Genomic DNA, 23,284 nt, shown 5'->3' with positions numbered 1-23,284 from the left:
ATCCATTCATAGTGTCGCGTGAGGCGCCGCCCTTCGATGTAATGGACGAAATGTCGCTCGTTCAAATACGCGGTGAGTAGATCTCTGTCGTAGTGTCGTATGTGCTGTATCTTTGTTCGGCGAAAGATAAGTTTTTCGAAAAAAAACCTCTGTCGATTCTCAACGTCTTGATCGTAAAATAATAATAAATTACACAAAACAAACCTACTACCTAGGTATTTTCATTAAATAGACATACATTTTAGTTTAAACTATAGAAAATACGTAATAATATTATTCATAAAATTACAACGACGTCTGGTAGTTGTGATTTAAACGGAAATAAAAATTAAACATTTAACTGGTTATATTTTAGCTATATTTTACGCAATAAATTCTAAAGTTTTTTTTATTAATTCTTAGCATTTTTAGATCAATATCGAATTCAGATACCAAGTTTTTTACTTATAAATACAATTAAGCAAACTCAGAAAACCGTTATTTTAGATTCTGAGCAGAGCGATGAATGTATTGATTTTACAATATTGGTTTTTTTGTGTCTGTGTGACTGTGTAGATACACGATAAGTTGTAGAAATAATGGTTCGATTTTCAAGTTCAATACTTTTTTTCGGTTGGAAAGTGAATCTAGTTGGTGCATTGGGGATTTCAAATTATAAATTTCCCAGTAGTTTTCAAAAGCACCGGGAAAATATTTTTTAAATCTAAGATTTTTAAAAATTCAATAAAAGATTCTCAATGAGTTTTTCTACTTCTATGAATTAAAAAATGTTTACTTGAAAGTCAAGTAAAATTTATATTAGAAAAAAAACATAAATTACAACATCGGATATTCACTCAATTTCGCTTGTACCAATATTCATATTTTGTTGTTATTCAAAAACTATACCATATGTTTATTTTATAAATTCCTATACTTGATAACATTTTCAAAATATTTCATTGATTTTTAACTTATTTAAATAGACTTAAAATGTTTTTTTATTTAAGTTTTTTATTCTATAAATGTCAATAAAATTTTATTCATTGGGTCAAAAAACTTGAAAATTTAATACAAGGTTCTCCATAAGACATAAGTTGATATAATAGCAGTTGGAAAATACATTGGTATACATTTTTTTTTATAACCACTTAAAGTTCAAATGTCGACAAAATGTATTGAATTAGAAATTTTCAAATTCTTTAGTTGTTAAAAATTTATAAAACGTTTAACTTTTAAAGCTAAGGATTGAAAATTTAAAACAATGTTCTACCTTCCACGTAAATAGGTACGTAATTAATTCTGTGACAAAAAAAAAAAAAATCTAAAAACTATACAAACACAGGTTTTTAGTTTTTACAGTTATATTGTTGTAATTTAAAAATATTATTCGCGGGTACCTACTTGAAAGTTCTATAGAACGAATATAATACTTTATATTTTAATTTTAATAGCTAACAGCGGCGTAGCCAGGATTTTTTTTCGGGGGGGGGGGGGGGCTAATCAATTTTTTACACAGCGGTGCATTAAATACCTATTAGCACGGCCGAAGCTATAGAAAACTAACAAAATAAAGATGACAATTTAAAATTAGTAAAATACGATTTAAGACTTTTTGAGTGAATATTGTAGACCATTGAAATAATTTTTAAATTTTATTAACATTTGGGGGGGGGTGCAGCCCCCTCAGCCATCCCTCTGGCTACGCCACTGATAGCTAATGTAAGTATTATGAATGAATAAGTGAGTCGGGTACATAATGAATCTGTTTTGATTATTTGGAATTTATTTTATAGGTACCTATATTTTTTTTAGAATCGTTTTTTGTGTAAATCAAATTTAATACCATCCATTATAGTAACTCATTTGTAAAATACTGTACAGCAGAGCGACATCCACTTACCAGTTTTTTTTCATCCATTTTAACTCTAGTTTTTTTTTCGTACTTTGACCAACTATTTCACAGAGACTTCTAATTAATCATTCCATAACAAAATTTCTGTTGTGAATGCCAAATTTTTTATGTTAGAAGCTTGAAATTATAGACTGCATATAGTCGTCAGTATATTGATGTATTTATCTTATAACTTTATCTGAAATTTCTTCTTCTTCTTAAAATACATTTTTTCTTCCATTTGGCATTAATTAAATTTTGTTTGATAATTTCGTATATTTTTTACCTAACCTAACCATAAAAAATTCTTTGTTATGCTACTGTCTTATAAATCCCAAAATTGAAAATAAGCCTTTATAATAGTTAATAAATTATCTGTAGCACCCATATATCCAAATAATTATGTAGTCGTTACACCTTGACATAGGACTACCGATATAAATATTGGTATATTGTATTAGGATTAATGGACTTATGCAAGTAGGTATAAAGAAATCATATGAGTTCATATTATATTAGGAAAATAAATTAATTTTAATATTAAACGAACAAAAAAAAAAACTTTTTATAGGTACACAAAATAATTTATTGGTAATAGGTGGAGGAGGGTTTCACGACATAGTGTTGTTTATGGCCGATAGGTCAACGTCGTTGTCGTTGCGGTGGCGACGATGGTGATTGTGGTGGTTGTGCCCGTGACGAAGTCTGACGACGACATTGTCGTTGTCATTGATGTCGTCTTTGACCGTCTTTGCAGTGTCCTCGACTTCGTTTTTGCCTGCAGCAGCACCGTTGCTGCATTGTCGCTGCTGCAGCGACAGCCGCAACGGTTTTTTGGGTGGCATCGGGGCACGCCGGCCCGATTGTTCCGAATCATAATTGAGTGATCGGCTGGGCCGTGGTGATCCTGCGGCAGACGAGGAGGTAGCCTCGGCCATGGTCAGATGCGAGTAATATTCAGTGCTTTTTAACCGGTGTGAGTCGGTGGCCGCCGTGTCCTGTTGCAGGTCGAGTGACCTCAGGCTGCCACCGTCGCATTGCTGAAGCAAGTACGAGGCGGAACTACCTCCGCCGGATGACTCGGAGTCGAGGAACCGGAATAACGTCTGCTGGGCCTCACGTATGTGTCGAGTCCTGCTGCTGTTCCGGCCACCTGCCGCCGGATACTTGTTTCGTTTACCATGCGCCGCCGCCACGCCGTGCAAGTCATCGAACGATTTGCAGGCAGCCACTACGGCGTCGGCCGACGACACTAGCGACTCAACCGATGCCGAACTTCCGTACAGCCGGGGCACAGTCCGGATACGTGTCTTGACCACCGGCCCACCTTCAGGGGCTCGCGCTGTCGCCGGCCGATCATCGTACACCACCTGTTTGCGTTTGTACTGCTGTATGGCCGACACGCCATGCTTAGGGCTCTTGCTCCGTACCATCACCGCTGAGTTGGTGCCCCTCTGGAATACCACGCCGCTTCCACCTCCACCACCGTTTGAGGCCGACGACAACGATCGGCACTTGATCAGCTCCGACACTTGATCTTCCAAGTACGACACCCTGTGTGACAGCCTCACGTTTTCCGTTTTGTATGCGTGCTTGGACCGGTCTAATTCCTCGGCCCGGGTCCGACAAGCGTCTAGTTCCCGCCTGAGCGTTGCCAGCTCCAGTTGGTGGTCGGCTGACGGCCCGTCGTGCATGACCACCACGCGCACAGACGACGGCGATACCTCCAGCAGCCGGTTCAGGTCATGGTTATTCTTCATCGACAACACTACCTTACCGTTCACTTCCAGTAATCTGTGACAAGAAATACGAACAAAAATTTTAAGCCTTATAATGTGCATAAATCAACCTGAATATTATTCCAATGTCTCATTATATAGAAAGTGGAAAACCGCCAAAAGTTAGAAGATTAGAAAGGTAGGTTATATATTATATATATATTTTTTTAATTTTTTTCAAAGTTTATTAAGGCTTCAACAACATATATATTATAAGGTAGGTTCTTATAATAATTGTTAATTAATAATTATGTTATAAACTAAATTAATGAGTATTTGTATATAGATGCCTACATACCTTTTAAGAATGATATATTTTTGTATTCAATATAGTATGTTGTACATAGCTACCTTGATTATAGGTTTAATTATGGACCATTTGATTTTAGTGAACCATTAAATTATTTTTAAGGGACTATTATTGGTTTCATTATTTAGTCATTAAATGTTTAGTGATATTGTTTATGTAACTCGACATAAGACTTTCATACATCTTATTGATATATGGAGGTACAGTTGGTACAGATTATAATTCTTAAATAATTATTATTATCTAACTATTACATCCAAGTATTATAAATAGTTTTAAATATATGTATTTTACATAAACTCATTTTTACCTATCTCCTTTTGAAAATCCCAAATTGTCAACTGTCCAGTCAATAAACAGGCCTGGTTTATCTTTTCTCGAACCCACGCCAAACTTAGGACTTTTCGGATCGTATTCCAGCTCTACAGCTTGTAAGCTAATCACGGCCCCGGGATTAGAAACTAAATAACTAAAAAAAATACCAGTTACGTTGTGCGTCAATATTGATTTTTATTGGTACTTACTTATATAGAGTATTATTTTCATTTTGTTCATTGTGTTGTTCAATCTCCTCAAGACGACACTTCTGTTTGTTGGTCTCTTCCATTAAACTAAGAAGGTTAAGTTCCTCCCTACCCAATTGATATTCCAACTCTGCCTGTTGTATCCTCGTGTCAATGTTACTGGAACGAATAAAACAAAATAAAAACAATTATTAAACGCGATGATTATGTAAAAAGAATCGGTTATATTATATTTTTTCTTTCTACTCTTTAAGATTTTCATTAAAAAACGTGTTATCTTGCTTACTCGGTAACATCTAATTGTTCCAATGACATTTTTATATTTTTAATAGTCAATCGTTTTTGGTCCATGTCATTTTTTAGGCTTTCTATTTTTTGGGTCAGCGAATGTTTTTCACTTTCATTGACCGTATCGCTTTGCACTTTTTGATTATGTTTGTTCTGCTCATTGGTTTCATTGACTAGATGAGTTTGAAGTTTTACGCTGCAAATTATAATTTTTTTAATATCTAGGGAAAGGGGCAAGGGCTACGCGACCAATCACAAAATGATAATAATATATAGAAGAAAAACTTACTTGTTTCGCGTAATATTTTCTTTGTCGTGGTTGTCCGTTATAAATACATTGCTTTTGACGGGTGTTATGATTTTTTGTGATATCATCGCCGGTTGGGGGCTAGTTGGTATGACAGGAGTTGAACTCTTTTTCGCCTTTTTCAGCGTCGAAGACAGTGAGACTTCAATGCTAGCCATCTGGAAATTTATACAATTAATCGCATTGTAGTTAAACTTGTTTTCAAAATTATTAGACTAGTTTGTGTCATTAGACACATTATTTTAGTATTATCGGTATACAATTTTACGTTTTATTTACTTACAGAAATAAAAATTATTATACCTAAGCATAATCAAAAAGAATTGTGTTTAAAACGTGATTTTCTTTCAGAAGAGATATGCACTTATGCACAATCATGGTAAACAATAACCTAATAGTCATATATTCATTATTCATACTTGGATATTTTTATACAAACACTGAATTTCAGTAATTATAGTATATTATTCTAAATCCTTACATAATTTTTCGAACAACGGCTGTGATAAATATATAAAAATGTACTTTTTACTTATTTATTCTCTATATGTTAATTGTGGATATTTTTTTTTATAGTAAAAAATAATAAACATAACCTTATAATATTATTATATCTTGAAAAATATAATCTTTGTTCAAGTATTCGGCTTGATACAATAATATGTTTCTATGTTTAACTCTCGTCAACAGTTAATTAGGTAATTTATTTACATGTAAATTAAGTATATAAGTACCAAAATAAATTTAAATCAATGAAATACAATTAATCCAATATTATAAAATTTTTGTTTTTTTTTTCATCGATAACATTATGTATTTAGAGCAATAGGATTTTGCCGCCATAAAATTGTTGAACTAATTCATTAATTGATCTTAATTTATAGATAATTTAATTCAATAAAAATATAATTATTAATTAATTACAGTTTAGTTAATTTTAAAGAAAAATTAATTATTTTTTATACAATAAATGTTGTTTTATATTTTATAAATATTTCTTTAATTTTTAATCAAAAAATTGAGATTGTTTAAACTTGGTGTAGTACTAAAATATAGTTATTACCTCTGGATCTAAATAAACACAGACATTTTTATTAATAGGTTACATAATATTTACCTATTTCACAAAAAATCATCATGATTTTGACAAAAGTTACAGATCTAAATATTTTTTAGTTTTAAACATAAATTCAGTTAAGTCCCGAGAGTGGTTTTAGTATCATTTTCAATTGAGTTTATAAATGAGCGAGAGAAGTGTAAATGGAAAATTAAATCATATGTTTCTGAATTCTTAACTGGAAATAACTAACGAAAAAACGGGAATATTTTATGGAACACTAGTTTTTGATCAACATTAATTATAATAATATGAACTATGAAGACAAAAACTAATGTAAACAAGGCCGTAATCAAAAACACATTTTTTGGGAGGGTCTGATCTTTTTTAGTGTAGATAAGTACTAGTAATTTATAATTTTTTACGTTCAAAAATATATAAACTCTTTATTACTATTACTTTAACGAAAATATAAAATTACATTCTTATTACAATAGTAAATAAATAATATCCACGGCTAAAAGTTTTCAACTTTTAAACAATTTCAGGGAATGATAATTCAAACCCCTGAACCCCTCTCCTAAATTATATATGCATATAAATATAATAATTTAACAATGCAATTAAATAAAACAATAAAATTCAGAAAATACTCATATTTCCTAGTAAATGGAATATTATTTAATTTTTGTTTTATAGACCATTTGTATATTCGTGGTGCACATAAAAATAGGGTTTGAACTATAGGACATAAATATATAGATATTAGATACATATTGTTTTCAGATACCTATTACCTATTGAACACAAATCTAATATATTATATAATATAATACAAGTATTTTATCATGATAATTTTTTTAAGTTACCTTAGCTTCTAATGTTTCGAGTTGTGAGAGCCTGGGTTCCATAAATTGAGTTTGTGGCGGATGATGTAGCGAACCCTAGAAAATAAATAAATAGTTATAGGTACCTACTTTAAAAATTAAATATTTCATATTTATGCATAGCTTGCACAGTGCACATAGCAGGGCAGTACCTAGATATCAATAACAAACGATAATCTGTTATTTAATTAATAGCCAATAGGCATATGTCAAATTACAAATTAGTACAATAAAAGTAAAATGTCGGTGGTTAACATATTTTATTTTGTTTTAACACACTATTTTTGGGTAACAATAATACCATTCACAATGGTGAGCACTCTACAATAAAAACAAACTCAATGTTACTAACTCATAAAGTCATAAATGATAAATCGGAAATGGGTATCGAGCAAAATTATCAATTAGCGACAATTAATTGAACAAATTGTTGAGGGGAGCAGTCGAACAGGAAAACAACGAACAAGTTTTTTCTTATTCACTACCTAAATATCTAATTATTATTCAAAACCAGTACAGTCCCATTCAACCTGGAACGTATAGGGATCCTAAATTTTAAACGTACCTAGTTCAATAACTGTATAAAACCTAGCCGTTGGTATAGGTATATAGAAGGCATTTATATAATCACTAGAATAATAAATATAAGCTTTGTTTTAAGAAATAGTATATAGGTAAGCCGTACGTATATGAATATACTTACCTACTTACATCTTACTTTACTGTATTACAATTAGTTCTATAGAATTATAGGTAAGTATGAGATAGAATATTGAATAGTATGTACTGTTTATTTTATCTATAAATACATTTAAACTAAATTTTAATCAATAACTATTAAAAAAAAAAAAAACATTTCTATGAAGTAATATATTTTAAATTATGAGCAATTACCTAACGATATTATCATACGTTTATATCTAACTAATAAAATAAATACACCATGGGCTGCTTTTGTATATTTGCTTAACAAACCTTAATTTGTTAACCATTGCATGAGGTTCCGTAGTGTAGTTGTTATCACGTCTGCTTTACACGCAGAAGGTCGCCAGTTCGATCCTGGCCGGAATCAGTTTAAATTTTAAATTTTTTTCATTCAATTTATGTTAATTTACTTTATAATACTTTTGAATCATCTTTGTAACATATTTGCATTTATTTATTTATTATTATTAAATATAAATTTATTAAAGACATCGTGTTCATTTGAAATGCATTTCATTATACATAGTATTAATACCGCGTTTTGTGTTTATAATTCACACTATAATTATTTTACCTAAATAATATTCTAAATTTGCATTTTTATTTAACAGGGTGTAAGAGCTGACGAACTTTCAGTTAAAAATTTTTTTATTTACAGGGTTAACTCTCACGCCTCGTGAAATAGTCAGTATAATTACTATAATTTTACATTTTTTTTGAACTTAAATGTAAAAATGTTATTATATTAGTCGAATTGGATTCCGATTTAAAAAATCTTATTTCAGGAGTTGTTATAAACGTCTATATATCACACATTTTTTAGTACCTTTCTTGCGTTTTAACTTTTAAAAGTTAATTAAAAAAAGCAGATAAGTGGATGTCGCTCTGCTGTACAATAGGAATTGCAAGTGGGTTACTAGCTGTGATAGATAGCATTCGATTTGAATTCAATAATATAAAATCATTGTAAACAAAAACCTATTTTGAGTGAAGAGTGAAGACTGTTTGTCAGTCTTGGATATTTTATACTGTATTCATCATAATATATATTTATATAATTATTATTTAAAATATATATATACATATGTAGTAGTACCTATGTACTTCTAATATAAATTTCAAATTAATCAAATCAGATTTAATATGTTTCATTTAGTCATTCATAGTATAGACTATAAAGTAATAATATAAATCATTAATGATGATTGATGAGTGATGACATTAACTATAAGTCTATAACAGTTAAAATATATAGTATACTTTAGAAATTTCAAGTATACACATGAATAATATTTTTAAATTACAACAATATAATTAAAATTGTTATTCTTGGTTATTTAATATGTAATCTCATCCAAATTTTAACTTAAAATAACTATAAAAATAACTGTGTTTAGATTTTAGCATTATTTCAACAACTTATGGTGCATATAGACACACTACGATAACCAAATAAATAACTATGAAAACACACATCATTGTAAAATCAATACATTCATCGCTTCATTCAGAATCTAAAATGAACGGCTATAGGTACCATAAATGCTTGCAATTTAAGTCAAAGAAAACTGATTTCAGAAAATATCCAGGAAAAAAGGTAACGAAGATCCAGTTTCGAAGTGTCGAAAATCGATGAAAAAACCCACCCAATCGGTCCTGCAACAGTAAGCCGCGAACCGTAAGTCACCCAACTGTTATCGTTTGTTCAAGACGTGCGTGATAAACCTATAAAAGACCTAAGCGTGCAAAGCGAGCAATACGTGCAGTTGACGATGACCACGACTTTGCCTCAGAACCCGAGTACCGCCTCAAGAACATCGACTGTCTCAAGCAAATCATGACGGTGCAAAAGTTCGGAACGGACGGTGAACGGCGTACGCTCGGACATAAACTGCAGCCGCAGTGGTTAGCTCAGAACGTCGTCGGAACGTCTTTCGGCCAGAGGAGAAGCACTTCAAGCCATCACGCGAAAAGTGCGTGCAACTGCACCTGTCTGCTCTGGCGATTGGCGAGCGATCGACATCCGATGACTGACGAAAAGTAGGACAGTGACCAGCTGCGAAGATCAAAACTACAACGTCGTGTCTTACGTGAATCCGCGGCGAGTGCAGCGAAAAACAAAACAGCTTGTATTTCGCTGCGGCGGAACAGCATGGTTAGAATATATTTCATTTGCATTCGCCGCACACGCTGGATTCACGTAGGACACCGCATAAGTTTCCGGTCTGACTGTCCGAAACGGATTGACCTTTGGGGGTGACGTAATATTTTTTCCATAGATGACTCATGCTAGCTGTCCGTTTAGACAGAGGCACCACATCCAACAGCAATAGCAGCACTAGTATGATCAGTCTGCACTTTGCAGGGATGATAACAGATCCGACGCCGCTTTACCGTGATCTAAATACACCAGTACAGCTAATCCTTGTTTTCGGACAGACGCGTTACAGAAGAGAATCGGTCCCGCGGTTACTAACGTCCGAGTGCAAGATTAAGGTACAGTCTGCAAATTATCCATGACCTTTGTTGTATTGTTTTTAATTTGACGCAACTAATCTACTAATTATTATGATTTCGGTCGCAAATAGTTGTATTGATGTTATAAATATCCGGAATGATATAACATTGCATGTAATATAATATAACAGATTCACGGTTGTTAAAATCTTAATGAAGACTTAAGTTAAAATTTAAGAACAGAATACATAAAAATATAATATTGGTCTAAAAATACGTACGGATGGTAAACATTTTAGAGGGTAGTGAATGAAAACGCTTCGTCGGTTTGCACATCTCAACATCTGGTACGTCCCAAAAATAGGATGTAGTAAATTATAAAAACGATATTAAGTGGTTCATTAGTATTTAAAATAAATTAGAACCATAAAAGTTACCTCTATTGTACGTTGAAGATGGTAGATCTACGTTTTAAATGGCATATAATTTTAATGTAAGACATGTAGGTACTATACAGTAAAGTATATACTAATTCTAGATTGAACATTTAATTAATTAGGTAACACTAGGATTTACGATTGATAAAATCGTAGGTATTGAAGTTAAGTGTTCACTAAAGTTATTATTGTGAAAACTTATCTTTCTACAAGTTTTATTTAAAAAAATGTATATTTAAATAATATATTTAAAATACATATACATATATATATATATTTTTTCAATATTAAAATGCATTGTTATTTTTTAGTACTGCGTGATGAGATTGTAATGCAAAACATTATTATTAATTTAAAATTATTTTTATATTAGTACATTGTACGTCGTGTACATGAAAGGTAAAATCCTGTTTGAGTGGTAAAACATGCTCCTTCTGCATTATAATGTAAGAAAAATATTCTACACTTTAAAAAATATTTTCCCTAAATAAACTAATTTATTAAATATTTTAGTATTTTTTTTTCCAAAAATAAAGCTTTACACTCGCTTAAATTATCTAGAATAGTTTTGAAGTTCGTTCGGAAATTCTACCAAACAATTGAAGAACATGTAAAATTTGTGTGGAAATTACCAGAAATAAATGTCGCTGTGTGACTGTAACTTTTTACCATTTTATCATTAAGTAAATTGTTTTATTTCATGGGTAAAGTCGTATAATAGGTATAAGGTATTAGTAGTCGCGATTAGTATTTAATTATTTTCTCACCATAAATAAATATTATTTTTACTTTATAATGAGCCATTATAGTATTTATAATAATATTAACTACATGTTTATATTGATGGCTGCAGCAAAACAGAAAAAATGCGCATGTCCCACGCTATATATGTACCCACTCCGACGCCGTATCGTATACTATTCGCTACTATACTTATATACGAAATTAATAGTTTGACGGCAACTTGCTCAGACGATAGTATTATAATATTACGTTCGATTTTCAATCGAGGTGGTTATCGGAATCTACAACATCTACGAGATTTTTAATGATTCCAAATAACAGGTTGGCCGGATACTGGTGGCTGTGCAATGTCTGCGTATAATAATAATAATAATAATATGATATTAGAACATTCAAAATACAAAATACACCGTATTCTCGATTATTTCTCGTATACATACAATATGCGGTATATATACGTATCTCTTCCAACTGTAATTATTATTATACACTGATCCGTTATGAAATACACGACCACCGTCGCAATCACGCGGTTTCCTTGGCCTCTGATCGCGTTTAACTGCGCATACGGATACTATATATATATATTGTCTCAAGATGAGGAGAGGTTTTACTAGCATAATTCGTTTTTGGGGATTACTCTCGTATTAAATTGTATTGATGTCTGTATTTACATATATATACGGTTTATTGCGTAGCACGAACAATGTAATCGTTGATCGTCAGGATATTCTAGATTCGTTTTATATCTGCAGTAGGTATGGTGCACAACAGCACAGCGAGTAGTTCAGTTGTGTGTTAACGAATAAATATACTCAGCCTTATTATATAAGTATATTTAATATTTTTAAACCTAATAATTTAACATTATTGATTTGGTTGTATGTATACCGTGGGTAAAATTATTATTTATTTTCTACTGAAACTTTCCAACTTTAAATGTCAAGCTCCTTTATTTGTTTTTCCGAATGCCTAAGTTTATCTCACTTATCGAAGCAAATATATTTACTAATTTTCTATACATCCATAAAAACGTCATGTTTTCGTATTTATAACTATTTATTTTGTCTATCATTATTTTTATTGAACAACAAAACAGTTTTTTTTAGCATATTATGTAACAATAATTCATGTCCGTAGACATTAATGTAATAAATAAAAGGTAGGATAAAAATGATTTCATATTTTTCATCATAAAAGAATATCATCTCTATTTCCCGATAACGAATTGTATAAATACCTTTTTGTTCGTATAATTTATTTTTGAGAATTACTTTGAAGTCAGGGTAAAATTAAATATAATATAGGTAACTGTGCCATTAAAAAAAATTAAGGATTTAGCATTTAAACTTTAGAGTGTATTTATATTTCAAGCATATATAAATAGTTGAAATTTTATTTACATATAGTTTGATGAACTTTCTGCCAAATTATGGGACTAAATAATGCATAAAAACCACTATGCATGTACCTATCCCCGAAGGACATAAAATGAAATATACGAGCTTACAATTATAGATAGTTTTAGTACATGTTTGAGAACGAAATTTCACTATTTCAGTTTCTGAAAGCTATATTAACTGATTAGATTACTGGGTCGGACAATAATATCAAAATATGTACAGATAATAATTGACACTTAACGAAGTGCATTAATACCTAAAGGTTCCTATTATCGAATATTGAATATAAAGTATTGTAGGTATGCTTTAAAGTTTATCCATCAAAAATAAAAATTTGTTTTTCGTAATTTCTTCTTTGAATAGATACACTAGGAATTGATAAGAAATTAAAAATGTGAATTAATCAAAATTAATGTTTATAAATAGTTTAATTCGGACACAGCGCTTATTTATTGTCCATTCAATATCTATATAGCATTATTTCAATATGTGTATTATACAATTTATACGTTTAATTATAATTTAATCAATCGATAATATTATAATAAGCGTTTCAAATGTTTCAGAAATAATTTTTATTATTTAACTGTAATGGGTTTTATGTTAATCACTTTTTTAATTTTGACAGTATTCCCCCGAGATCTATGATGGTACTTACCAGCGAAATGGTTCTCTGAGGCGACATTTTGGCCCTTTGGTCAGCTGCCACCATTTGACTGGCATATAAATTGTTATACAGCTCTGCGATGGTCGAGTTGTTCTTCTTTGACGACCTGCAACGACAGCAAAGTGAGTTTGAATGAACAGGTTTTTCGACATTTTCGCGTTCACGTATACATGCGAACGTTGCACATAATATATTATCATACACATCTCGTTGGTGCGTAATTACAGTTTAATTTTGCATGTGTGTAGTTCATCGTAATTATAATACAATCTCAAGGCAAAAGCGTACAAATAAATTGTGTTTAAAAATCAAATTAAGTAGGTTAGGCAAAATATTAACACCTAACTAGATATTTTTATTAAAATAAAATACTTTTATAGGTGTATTTTTTGTTTGCTCGTATAAATAGAACGAATACCTAATAATAAATCGCAAATAAACATATTTTATATATTCGATTTTTGATATTGTCATTTCACGTTTGTCATTATATACATATATTATCAAATGTTATATTATATATTTTTTTATTCTCAGGGCTAGCGACGCATACACATTTTGATGGATATATAATAAATATATTATATATTTAAACCTATATATATTTTTTATTCTAGGTAAATAACTTTTTTTCCGCCTAGGAAAACTTTACTATTTATAGGTATATTATTTCAATAATATATAATGTCAGGAACTCAGATATTTATTATATTTGACTTGGAATATTTTGGATACATGTATAATGTATATTAGATGTATAAGTATGGAACAAATATTATTCATTCCTATATTTGATGAAAAATTACTGTGTAGGACAAATTACTACATAATAATAGTATATTTTAGTGCTAATTCTATAAAAAGTAAATTAGATTAAAAAATAAAATAAAATTGATGATAGTTGTTCAAATAGATATTAGTCATTAAATATGTTTGTATTGTAATATTATTTTCTAAACATAAACTTTAGACATAACAGTCTGAGACTATGAATATGTAAGCGAGAATTGTCCACGATTGTACACATAGTATTAGCTGCGTAGCCAGAAATTCCAAAGCAGGGAGGGGTTATATGTAAAAAACAACAACTTTAATGGATGAAATGAAATATAATATAGGTAGGTATATATATTTGTCATTTGTCAATATTAATAAGTATTTATAATCTGAAAACTAATTTTTATTAAATGTATGTCCAATGTCCATATTATATTAAAACAATATATTTTTCACCGTTTGATATATAGGTATTATAAATGTACAATAAATAAAATTAATAAACATAGCCAGGCTGAATATATAAAATAAATATATAATATATTTTTTCATTGGTAGATATGTAATAATAAGTTATATAAATAACTAAATAGGTAGGTACCTAACATTATAGTTAGTATTTCACGGTGAACTTGTGCAGATATTCTGTGTTGTATCTAAGATACTGCAATAGCTAAAATATATAATAAAATAATATTCATAGAAATATATGTTGCAGTCTCTTTCGTTCAGAATCGTTTGCCACATTCAATAATTTAACACTAAGGTTATAAGTTTTGTTTTCTGTCAAAATATTGAATGTATATTGTACTCGTATACACGTACGTCCAGGGGCGGACTGGGAGATTGTCGGCCCAGGGGGAAATACAGCTTAGCACCCCTAAATATTTTACTATATTATTACTATATCAGTTGTGATTTTGTAAACAATATGAATGTTTTATTGACTAAATATATTACAAGTTTATTGTTCGACGACCGGCCCAAATTTCATAATTTAGACCGGCCCAGGGGGATATTTCCCCCTAGCCCCCCTGGCCAGTCCGCCCCTGCGTACGTCTCGTATACAGGCTTTAATATAGCCTTAAATTGATGTTCTTCCACCTCAACTCCCAAGTAAATAAAGTCTGATGTATTTTTTAAGCAAAATAAAAATATACCATTATATCATTTAGACAACAAACATATATTGAAATTGCATTAATTGTAATTTAAAACTTAGGTTAAATATTAAAACACAATACCTAAGACATATTTGTTCACACAATTAATTATATAAATACTATCTAATAATCTAAGAATATAAGGTATAACATTAGATAGATATTTATTTACTACTAATATCTTGTAGTTCATATAGTACAAGACTTGTACTATATGCTGACATCATATTTTTGAAAATGAATAAACTAGTAAAAAATTTCACAAGTTTTGTAAACAGTGTAGGCGAGAATCATAGATTGTATACGTATTACCTCTTTTAATTTAAAATGTATTTTTATGATAAGGTACATTATATACAAATGGGCAGCGGATCAGTATTTTTTTTAAAACGTTTTAAAGAAAATCATATACTTGCACTTTAATGTTTTGTATTCAAATTAGTTTAGAAAATATTTTTAAACATATTATTGAGTTTTTTTTTTTTAAAGTACGTTCGATCAAAACAAAAATATAATATTTCGTTGCTAGTTTTTAAATTTTAAAAGTAATTCAGTGTTCACCTTTTGCCACATCGTCTTAATAAATTGAAGTCACTAATTTGAGAAGCCGTAGAACTCATGATATCACACCATATGACCCTAAAAACATAGAAAGAAATGTTAGATATTATAATTTATTAGTATGATTAAGTAGGCAGGGAAAGTATTTAGTTAAAAATTATTAAATTGTTAATTTTAAAATAATACTAATGTTCATAATATTATTTTATTCATAAATTAAACTTAAAGCTAGTAGATGAATTATTCTTATTAAAAATTATAATAATAATTTAGGATTAGATTATGTTATAAATTGTTTGCATTAAATACATATTATTATTATTATTATTATTAAAAATGATTATTTAAAAAAAGAAGGGGAAGTAAGTAATTCTAAAATTTTGCTGTACAGTAGATGTAAATTAATGAATGTCATTTATGAGAAAATCATTGAAATGTATATGTGTTAAATTTTAATTATTTTATTAATCATTGCATAAAAAAAACGATTCTGAACGAATATGGCCTTTCAGCCAATACATCACTAAATATATTTTATAATAGGTATATATTTGTAAAGATTGTTGTTGTAAAGTAATTTATTTTAGTATTAGTAAATTGTAATACAATTGTTTAAATACATGTATTTTTGCCGAAAATATTGTACTTGAAAATTTCATTGTATGTATAAAATATAAAAATATACGTGTTTAATCGTTTAATGTTAAAAGTTTCAAACACCATGAATAATATTATTAATTTACAACAAAATATTGCATAATTAAAATCGTCTTTCTTTATTTAAATATCTGATTTCATCCAAATTTGAACTTCAAATAATTTTTAAAAAAATAATACTAAAAAAAAATTTTTGATCGGTATTTATAGAAAAAATCTTATAAAACTTAAATGGCAATATGATAAACATTTCAAGTATCTAAGGTTACTTTTTTTGAGAAACAAAATTGAAAGTTGATACTGGTATAAATTCTACTTCTGAGTAAGAATTCTAATTTTTCCTAAATTTTTTTCGGTCATTTTGAAAAGTAATAGGATTTTTTTACATTTAACTCCTAATGCACCAACTTGATATAGAAGTTTTTACCGGAAACCACAAAAATTAACATTGTAGAATTTTTACTGCCCCCAAAAGTGTTGAATGACATGATGAAAAAAATGATTTTAAAATCTATAAAATCAATTTTCGTTCAAAATCTTAAATTAAAATATTAAATAATTCAAATACGTAATAGTATACTGTATATACTGTATACAATATATAATATGTTACCTACTTAATAATTATATAGTTTAAAATGTATTATTATTAAATAATTTAATGTTAATTGTTAATGATATAGTAGGTATTTGTTTACAATATATTAATTGTATAACACAAAAGTACAAAAGTTATGTTAATTTCTTTCTTATTCGTTTTCAAATCAAATATGTTACGACAGAACTGAAGTTTATTTTTATGAAAATAGAATATATTTTATTCTCTGTTCATTTTAAACATTCATACAGGTGTGTAATTTCCAAACTTCAAAGTGTTGTAGTGTGTGTTGGATTTTATTTGAAATAACGTTTTCTAATTCAAAATGTTTTCTTTATAATGCAATCGCCGGAAGGAATGTTTTTCTTCTACTATAGGTGTTCCAGAAACAACTTTGATATTTTTGACCACAATAACGACTGAATAAACTTTAACGGTTTATTATTATTATTATTATTATTTCGGTTATCTCAAACGTGGTCGCCGACACGATTTTTAAATAATGGTCCAAAATATCGTCGTCAGCTGGATAATAATACTATGTTTGTATTTTTATTAGCAACGGCTACATGCGTGACAACTCTATTCAAACAGGTCGTATATTACTAGGTACACATACAGAGTGTTTTTATTAACGCGATTCAATGTATATTATAGGTATCTCTAAATATTAAAATAGTTCGTACATACATTTTGTTAAATAAAATACTAGCTATTTTTTTCAATGTAATATTTGTTTGCTAATAACTAAAATATTAATTTTGTTGCAGTCGAGTTTTAACTTTTTAATGTCTACTGTCATCTATTATCGTCTCATAATATAACAGTTTTTTTTTATTATATTATTATATTATGTATTGTGACTAAGGTTAAATTTTTTCAACAGATTCAATAATGATTGAGAAAAAATTTTAAAAAAATGTATTTTTGTTTTTAAAGTTATTTGAACGTTCAAAGTTGTTGGCGATCGGTGCGCGTCAAGAGAACCACCCTGTACTCCAGTCTTACGTTAGAGACGATTTATACACCTGCACACGATGGACCACAAAATCACGCGCTCCAGAGCACACTATACATGTATAGCTGATCTGCCTCACAATAATACACACACGTTCTCCTATTGTACGACGGTTTTAGCGTTGGCACAACGGATTGCGTCGTCGGAATGTATGTACGTTGTACGTAATTTGTGTGTGTGTGTAGTTATATATAAATTCTTATATTATTATAATGTGCACCTATTATCCCATTAACGAAACCGTTGCGTAATTCGCTAGAATTTTGCATTCCTACAGCCAAATTTATACTTTATCCTCGGATATACTACGTGTCGTATTCACCACCTTTGATGTCTCTTGCCGGAGAATTTAATAATTTTGGTACCTACCCAATACCCATACTTAAATATATTGTTATTATATTATTCATAACGAGTCGAATGGTTAATAGACAGTGGTGAAGGAGTGCTTAAACTGCCACGCACACACAAACGCGCCATCATTATTTTATTATGTATCTATATTATTCTATTATTCTACATACCTGCACGGGTTGCTGTGATATTCTAGTGCAAAGATTATGAACTTACACACAACTACAGCTAATTGTAGGACAGGTGTGTGCAGTCGAAAATCATAACTGCTAACGTCCTCGTCGGCGGCTTGCGGTATTTGCGTTGGTTTACGAAACGTAATCGAATTATATTATAGTTTGCACGTGCGTTAAGTCGTATAGTAGGTACAGCAATTATTTTGTAGACGGTAGTAATAGTAATATTAGAAGTTGTACTTGTCTTGTGGTTGTAGTGCGAAAACTTAAGACAACACTCAGGGGATTTTGGGGGTAAGAAAAGTTTTTAGTCAAACATTAGACGACGCGCGCGCAGTATGTGTTTGCGCAAGTTTGTCGCACTTGCGTGTACGTGTGCGGTGTGCATGTGCATATACGAGTTTTCCATCCCTTTATGCCACCTGAAGTTCATTGATGACGGTGACAAGTCTTAACGTTTCGTCTGCCTTAAACTAATATTATATCACTAGATCAAAAATAATTCGAGTGTATATAAGTACTTGCAGAGAAAATATATTTAACAAAAACCAGTTAAATGCGTATGATTCTAGATTAAAATTTGTATTAGCAATAATTTACAAAATAATATCAACAAGAGTAAGACATAACAATAAAGGTACATTAATTAATAATTGAATTCAAATTCATAATAATTATAATTAAATACTATAGTTAGTGAATAGTGGGTTATATACTATTTATAATTACTCATTTTATATATCAAATAATAATTTATAATATTATCGTTACAATAAAATATTAACGTTTAATACCAAGGTGCTTTACAATCTTGTATTTAATGTTTTTATAAAAATTTACATTTATTAATTGGTTATTTATAATAGAATCTTTGTAGAATATGTTTAGCAGGTATCTAAGCCATCTTTTATTAACAAAACTAATTTCAAATAATTATTGTTATTTTTTTTCCTTTTATTAAAAATAATATTTAAAGTAAATTAAATTTCATTTTTATTTTATGATGTTTATATACTATTTCTGCTTTACTATTATAATTCAATAATTGTATAGTTTTAAAACTATAGTAAATAACAATTACTAATTAGGTTAATTTATATATATCTATAGTTAAAAAAATTTATGATTTATTATATATTTTAATAGTTAATTATTTTTAGCAGTTTAAATTTTAAACATTCTATGAAATGTGAAATTGTAAATAGATATTATCTAATATTAAATATCAATAAAAGGTAAAAAATAATTTGTCAAATATGACCACTCGTACTACTGAATAATAACGTTCATTTGAATCTACAGGTGAATATTGTTATTTATTATTATCAGGTCGTTAAGAATACAACGTAGGTATAAGTATTACAATAACTTATTTACCATAATATGTAAAATGTATAATGACTATAATGTAATCATGTACCATTCATTTTTCGTATTATAACATAATATTGTGGACAGATTATTAAATTTTTTCAAATAAATAAAGGCATACTAGCATAAAAGCTTGTAACTATACGAAAACTATTTCAACCAGTATTTTATTTAGTATTAGGTACTATAGTCTATAGGTAGGTACTTATAGCCTTTAATGATAATAAATAATAATAAACGACCTTGTGAATTATTATCGGAACAGCAATCTGAAGTGGGATGAGATGAAATTGTTTTCATTCATATAACTTTCGATTCAATGTATCTACGAAATTATGCAAATGATAAAATATGTATTTCATTAATATTTATGGATTTTGGCTGATTAGAATTAATTCAATTTCTAGTTAAATTGTAATATTACTTATATAGTAATCGTAGGTATGTAATTGTAAATTATTAATTGAAATATATTAATATGGTTACAATTAAAATATTAAATTCAAACATAAGGTACATGGTTAAGTGGTTTAAAAAAACCAATTGAAATTGTATGATCTCTGACAGTGTGATTATGTATCTTAACAACTTCACCATACATAAAAAAAATACCGGAAACTTGAACCGTCCTGAACCGGTTTTACTAGGTTTAAAAATTGGTTAGATTATATTTTCTGCTCGTTCCCGTTGCTTGTGGTCATCAAAAATATCATTAAAATATTTTTCAGTATTTTTGTTTATCGGCGGAATTGACGTTTTTTAACTTCGATGTTCAACCAAAAAACACATAAAAACAAATATTAGTTGTCCGTAACCATTTAAAATTATAAAATATTTTTTTTATAAAAACTGCAAGTACCCATACACATAGGAGTTTATTCGGTTAAACGCACTTCGATGTTTTAATATTTAAAAGAAAAATGTTCATTATAATTTTTGAATCAAACAACAAAAGATATTTTGCTGGATACCATAGTATAGAAGTGGCAAATGTAATAATAGTAATAATAACTTATAATAGACATAAAGTTCAAAAAAATAATTATTATTTATTTATTTTTATTTTTATTTTTTTTATTGTTTAAGCATCAACTGCAAGGTTATTAGCTTTACTATTATTACATTTTTACATTTTACATTTTAGGTTCTACATTTTACGGTATTATAAGTTATTGGACAATTCGATTATATACAATTAAAAACAAGTATTACAAATAAACAAACTTATTATATGCTGTTATACAATTCAATTCAATTAAGGCATAAAATTGTGTTTCGCCAGTTAGAAAAAGGACCAATAGCATCATACAGGTTGTCAGGGATGTTGAAGTCTCTTCTGGCTGTATTAAAGTTTGGGCAGTGGACAATGATGTGTTTGATAGAGTAGTTGATGTTGCATGTAGGGCATAGGGGTGGATCTGTTTTAGCCATGAGATGTCCGTGTGTGAATTTGGTATGGCCGATTCTTAAGCGATTAAGAATTACCTCATTTTTCCTATTTAGGTCGGTGTATTTTGGCCAGAGTTCGGCAGAGTGTTTAATTTCTCTAAATTTGTTTTCCATGGTGTTGTGCCATTTTGTGTTCCACCATTCAACGCAGTATTTATTTATATTCCTCTTTATGTCAACAAGTGAGGAAAAGGGGATTAATTCACTGTTTGGACTCATAATTGCATTTCTAGCTGCTTCATCTGCCTTTTCATTTCCCTTTATGTCGCAATGACCAGGGATCCATACGAATTGAATATCTTTGCTTGATTTTGAAAGAAGGTTGCTAATTAGTATAGCCAATGGCTCTGAAAGTATTATGATTATTATTTATTGTTTTTATTTTGTTGGCAGGTACACGAATTGACGAATTATTGTAAAAGACATTTCAAAATTAAAACCGACATTATTTTTTTGCGTTAGAAATATTATTATTTATGGGCACTCAAAAAGTTTTGTCTGCTAATGCAAACAGCTTGACATATTATCTTCATGTGTATTGATTAAAAGTTACATTGGAGTTATTATTATAAATAATTCATTGACGTTTTGATATTTTGTAAGTAACTGCACTAAAATGCAAATATGTAGTTAATAGGAATTTATTATTTTTGCGTCAACCTGGTTCTATAATATTCTAGTTTTGATAAATATACAATGTTATATGAAATACCTATGTATTATTAGTCCTTATTAGTAAATGTTGTTAATTTTGATTGTGTAATAAATATATATTGTATGTAATTACCTACAAGTTAGTAATGTTAGTATATATGTTAGTCTATACATGTTAATTGATTTTATAATTTGAGATAGAGATCCGTTGTTATTAAAAAGCAGAATTGATCAATTCAAAGATTTAAACAAGAAAATGATCTACAAATAATGGATGATAATTTCTGCAGTTTCGGCATAAACTGCACATTATAATATATAAATAAATAATGGCTGGCATTGTATACAGTACAACATAGACTTACTATATATAGCTGTAATTTACTAATATGTACTTGTCACCTGTACTAGCTATTACATCAACAGAAAAAATATCGAAGTTTAAAGTTTAACCGACTTCGATAATAACAACTATAAAAAGTTGCATTATTTCGTTTGAAATTATAATAGTATTATAAAGAATACTTTCGAAACATATATTATAAGTACCGACATTATATTAAGTACGTATACCTATGTATTATTGTAACATCACAATGGTCAATCCGATCACGATCGTGTCCGATGCTCAAATAAGGATTTACTGGGCATAATATTCTACTTATCAGAAGCTTAGAAAGAATATATTTTTTCGCGAAGGTTACTAACTGGTTTTTCACAGGCGTCTGCAAAGTCACACCGACATTATTATAACGATAGTACTTAGTTGTATTCGTATATTGACACGTTTATTAGTTACATAACTATATACTATGACGTGGGACTCTATTTTTTGTTATCAAACACGTATAAACGGATCATGACCAGGCAGGGTTTATTTAAGGAAAACGGTGTTTTTTTTTATTATTCTATCTTACAAAACAGATCACTAAGGTTCAAGACCATTCCCACGAAACCAAACAATGACCATGCCTGGTATACTGCAGTTAGTGCCGGTTACAATCGGTTGAATTCGGACCACGGGTTATATCTAATCTATATACGTATGGTATTTATGTTATTAAAAAAT

General features: G+C 29.3%; 1 protein-coding gene and 1 non-coding gene across 4 annotated transcripts in view; one reads left to right on the top strand and one right to left on the bottom strand.

Moving 5' to 3' along the window:
* Positions 1–2,383: 2,383 nt before the first annotated feature.
* sprt (PDZ domain-containing protein sprite) overlaps positions 2,384–23,284 on the bottom strand; it is a 34,113-nt gene continuing 13,212 nt past the window's right edge. Inside the window, exons 2-9 of one of the 3 annotated variants that reach the window (XM_015513464.2) lie at positions 15,939–16,016; positions 13,429–13,543; positions 7,007–7,081; positions 5,063–5,238; positions 4,772–4,969; positions 4,486–4,644; positions 4,272–4,430; positions 2,384–3,667 (exon numbers count right to left, since the gene is read on the bottom strand). In XM_015513464.2, the coding sequence (XP_015368950.2) occupies positions 2,485–3,667; positions 4,272–4,430; positions 4,486–4,644; positions 4,772–4,969; positions 5,063–5,238; positions 7,007–7,081; positions 13,429–13,543; positions 15,939–15,997 (2,124 nt within the window). In that variant the 5' untranslated portion in view covers positions 15,998–16,016 and the 3' untranslated portion in view covers positions 2,384–2,484. The remainder of the gene's footprint in view (positions 3,668–4,271; positions 4,431–4,485; positions 4,645–4,771; positions 4,970–5,062; positions 5,239–7,006; positions 7,082–13,428; positions 13,544–15,938; positions 16,017–23,284) is intronic. The other 2 variants (XM_089228955.1, XM_015513466.2) reach the window with 2 other exon arrangements.
* Positions 8,024–8,096, top strand: TRNAV-UAC (transfer RNA valine (anticodon UAC)). Its single transcript has one exon. It is a non-coding gene; the product is annotated as a tRNA-Val (tRNA).

The sequence above is a fragment of the Diuraphis noxia genome, unplaced genomic scaffold, assembly GCF_037042655.1.
Source record: "Diuraphis noxia isolate RWA-SAM2 unplaced genomic scaffold, SU_Dnox_SAM2 contig0005, whole genome shotgun sequence".
In the NCBI taxonomy this organism is placed as follows: Eukaryota; Metazoa; Arthropoda; class Insecta; order Hemiptera; family Aphididae; genus Diuraphis; species Diuraphis noxia.
Note: the sequence above shows the minus strand (reverse complement) of the source record. Positions and strands in the feature narration are given on the sequence as shown.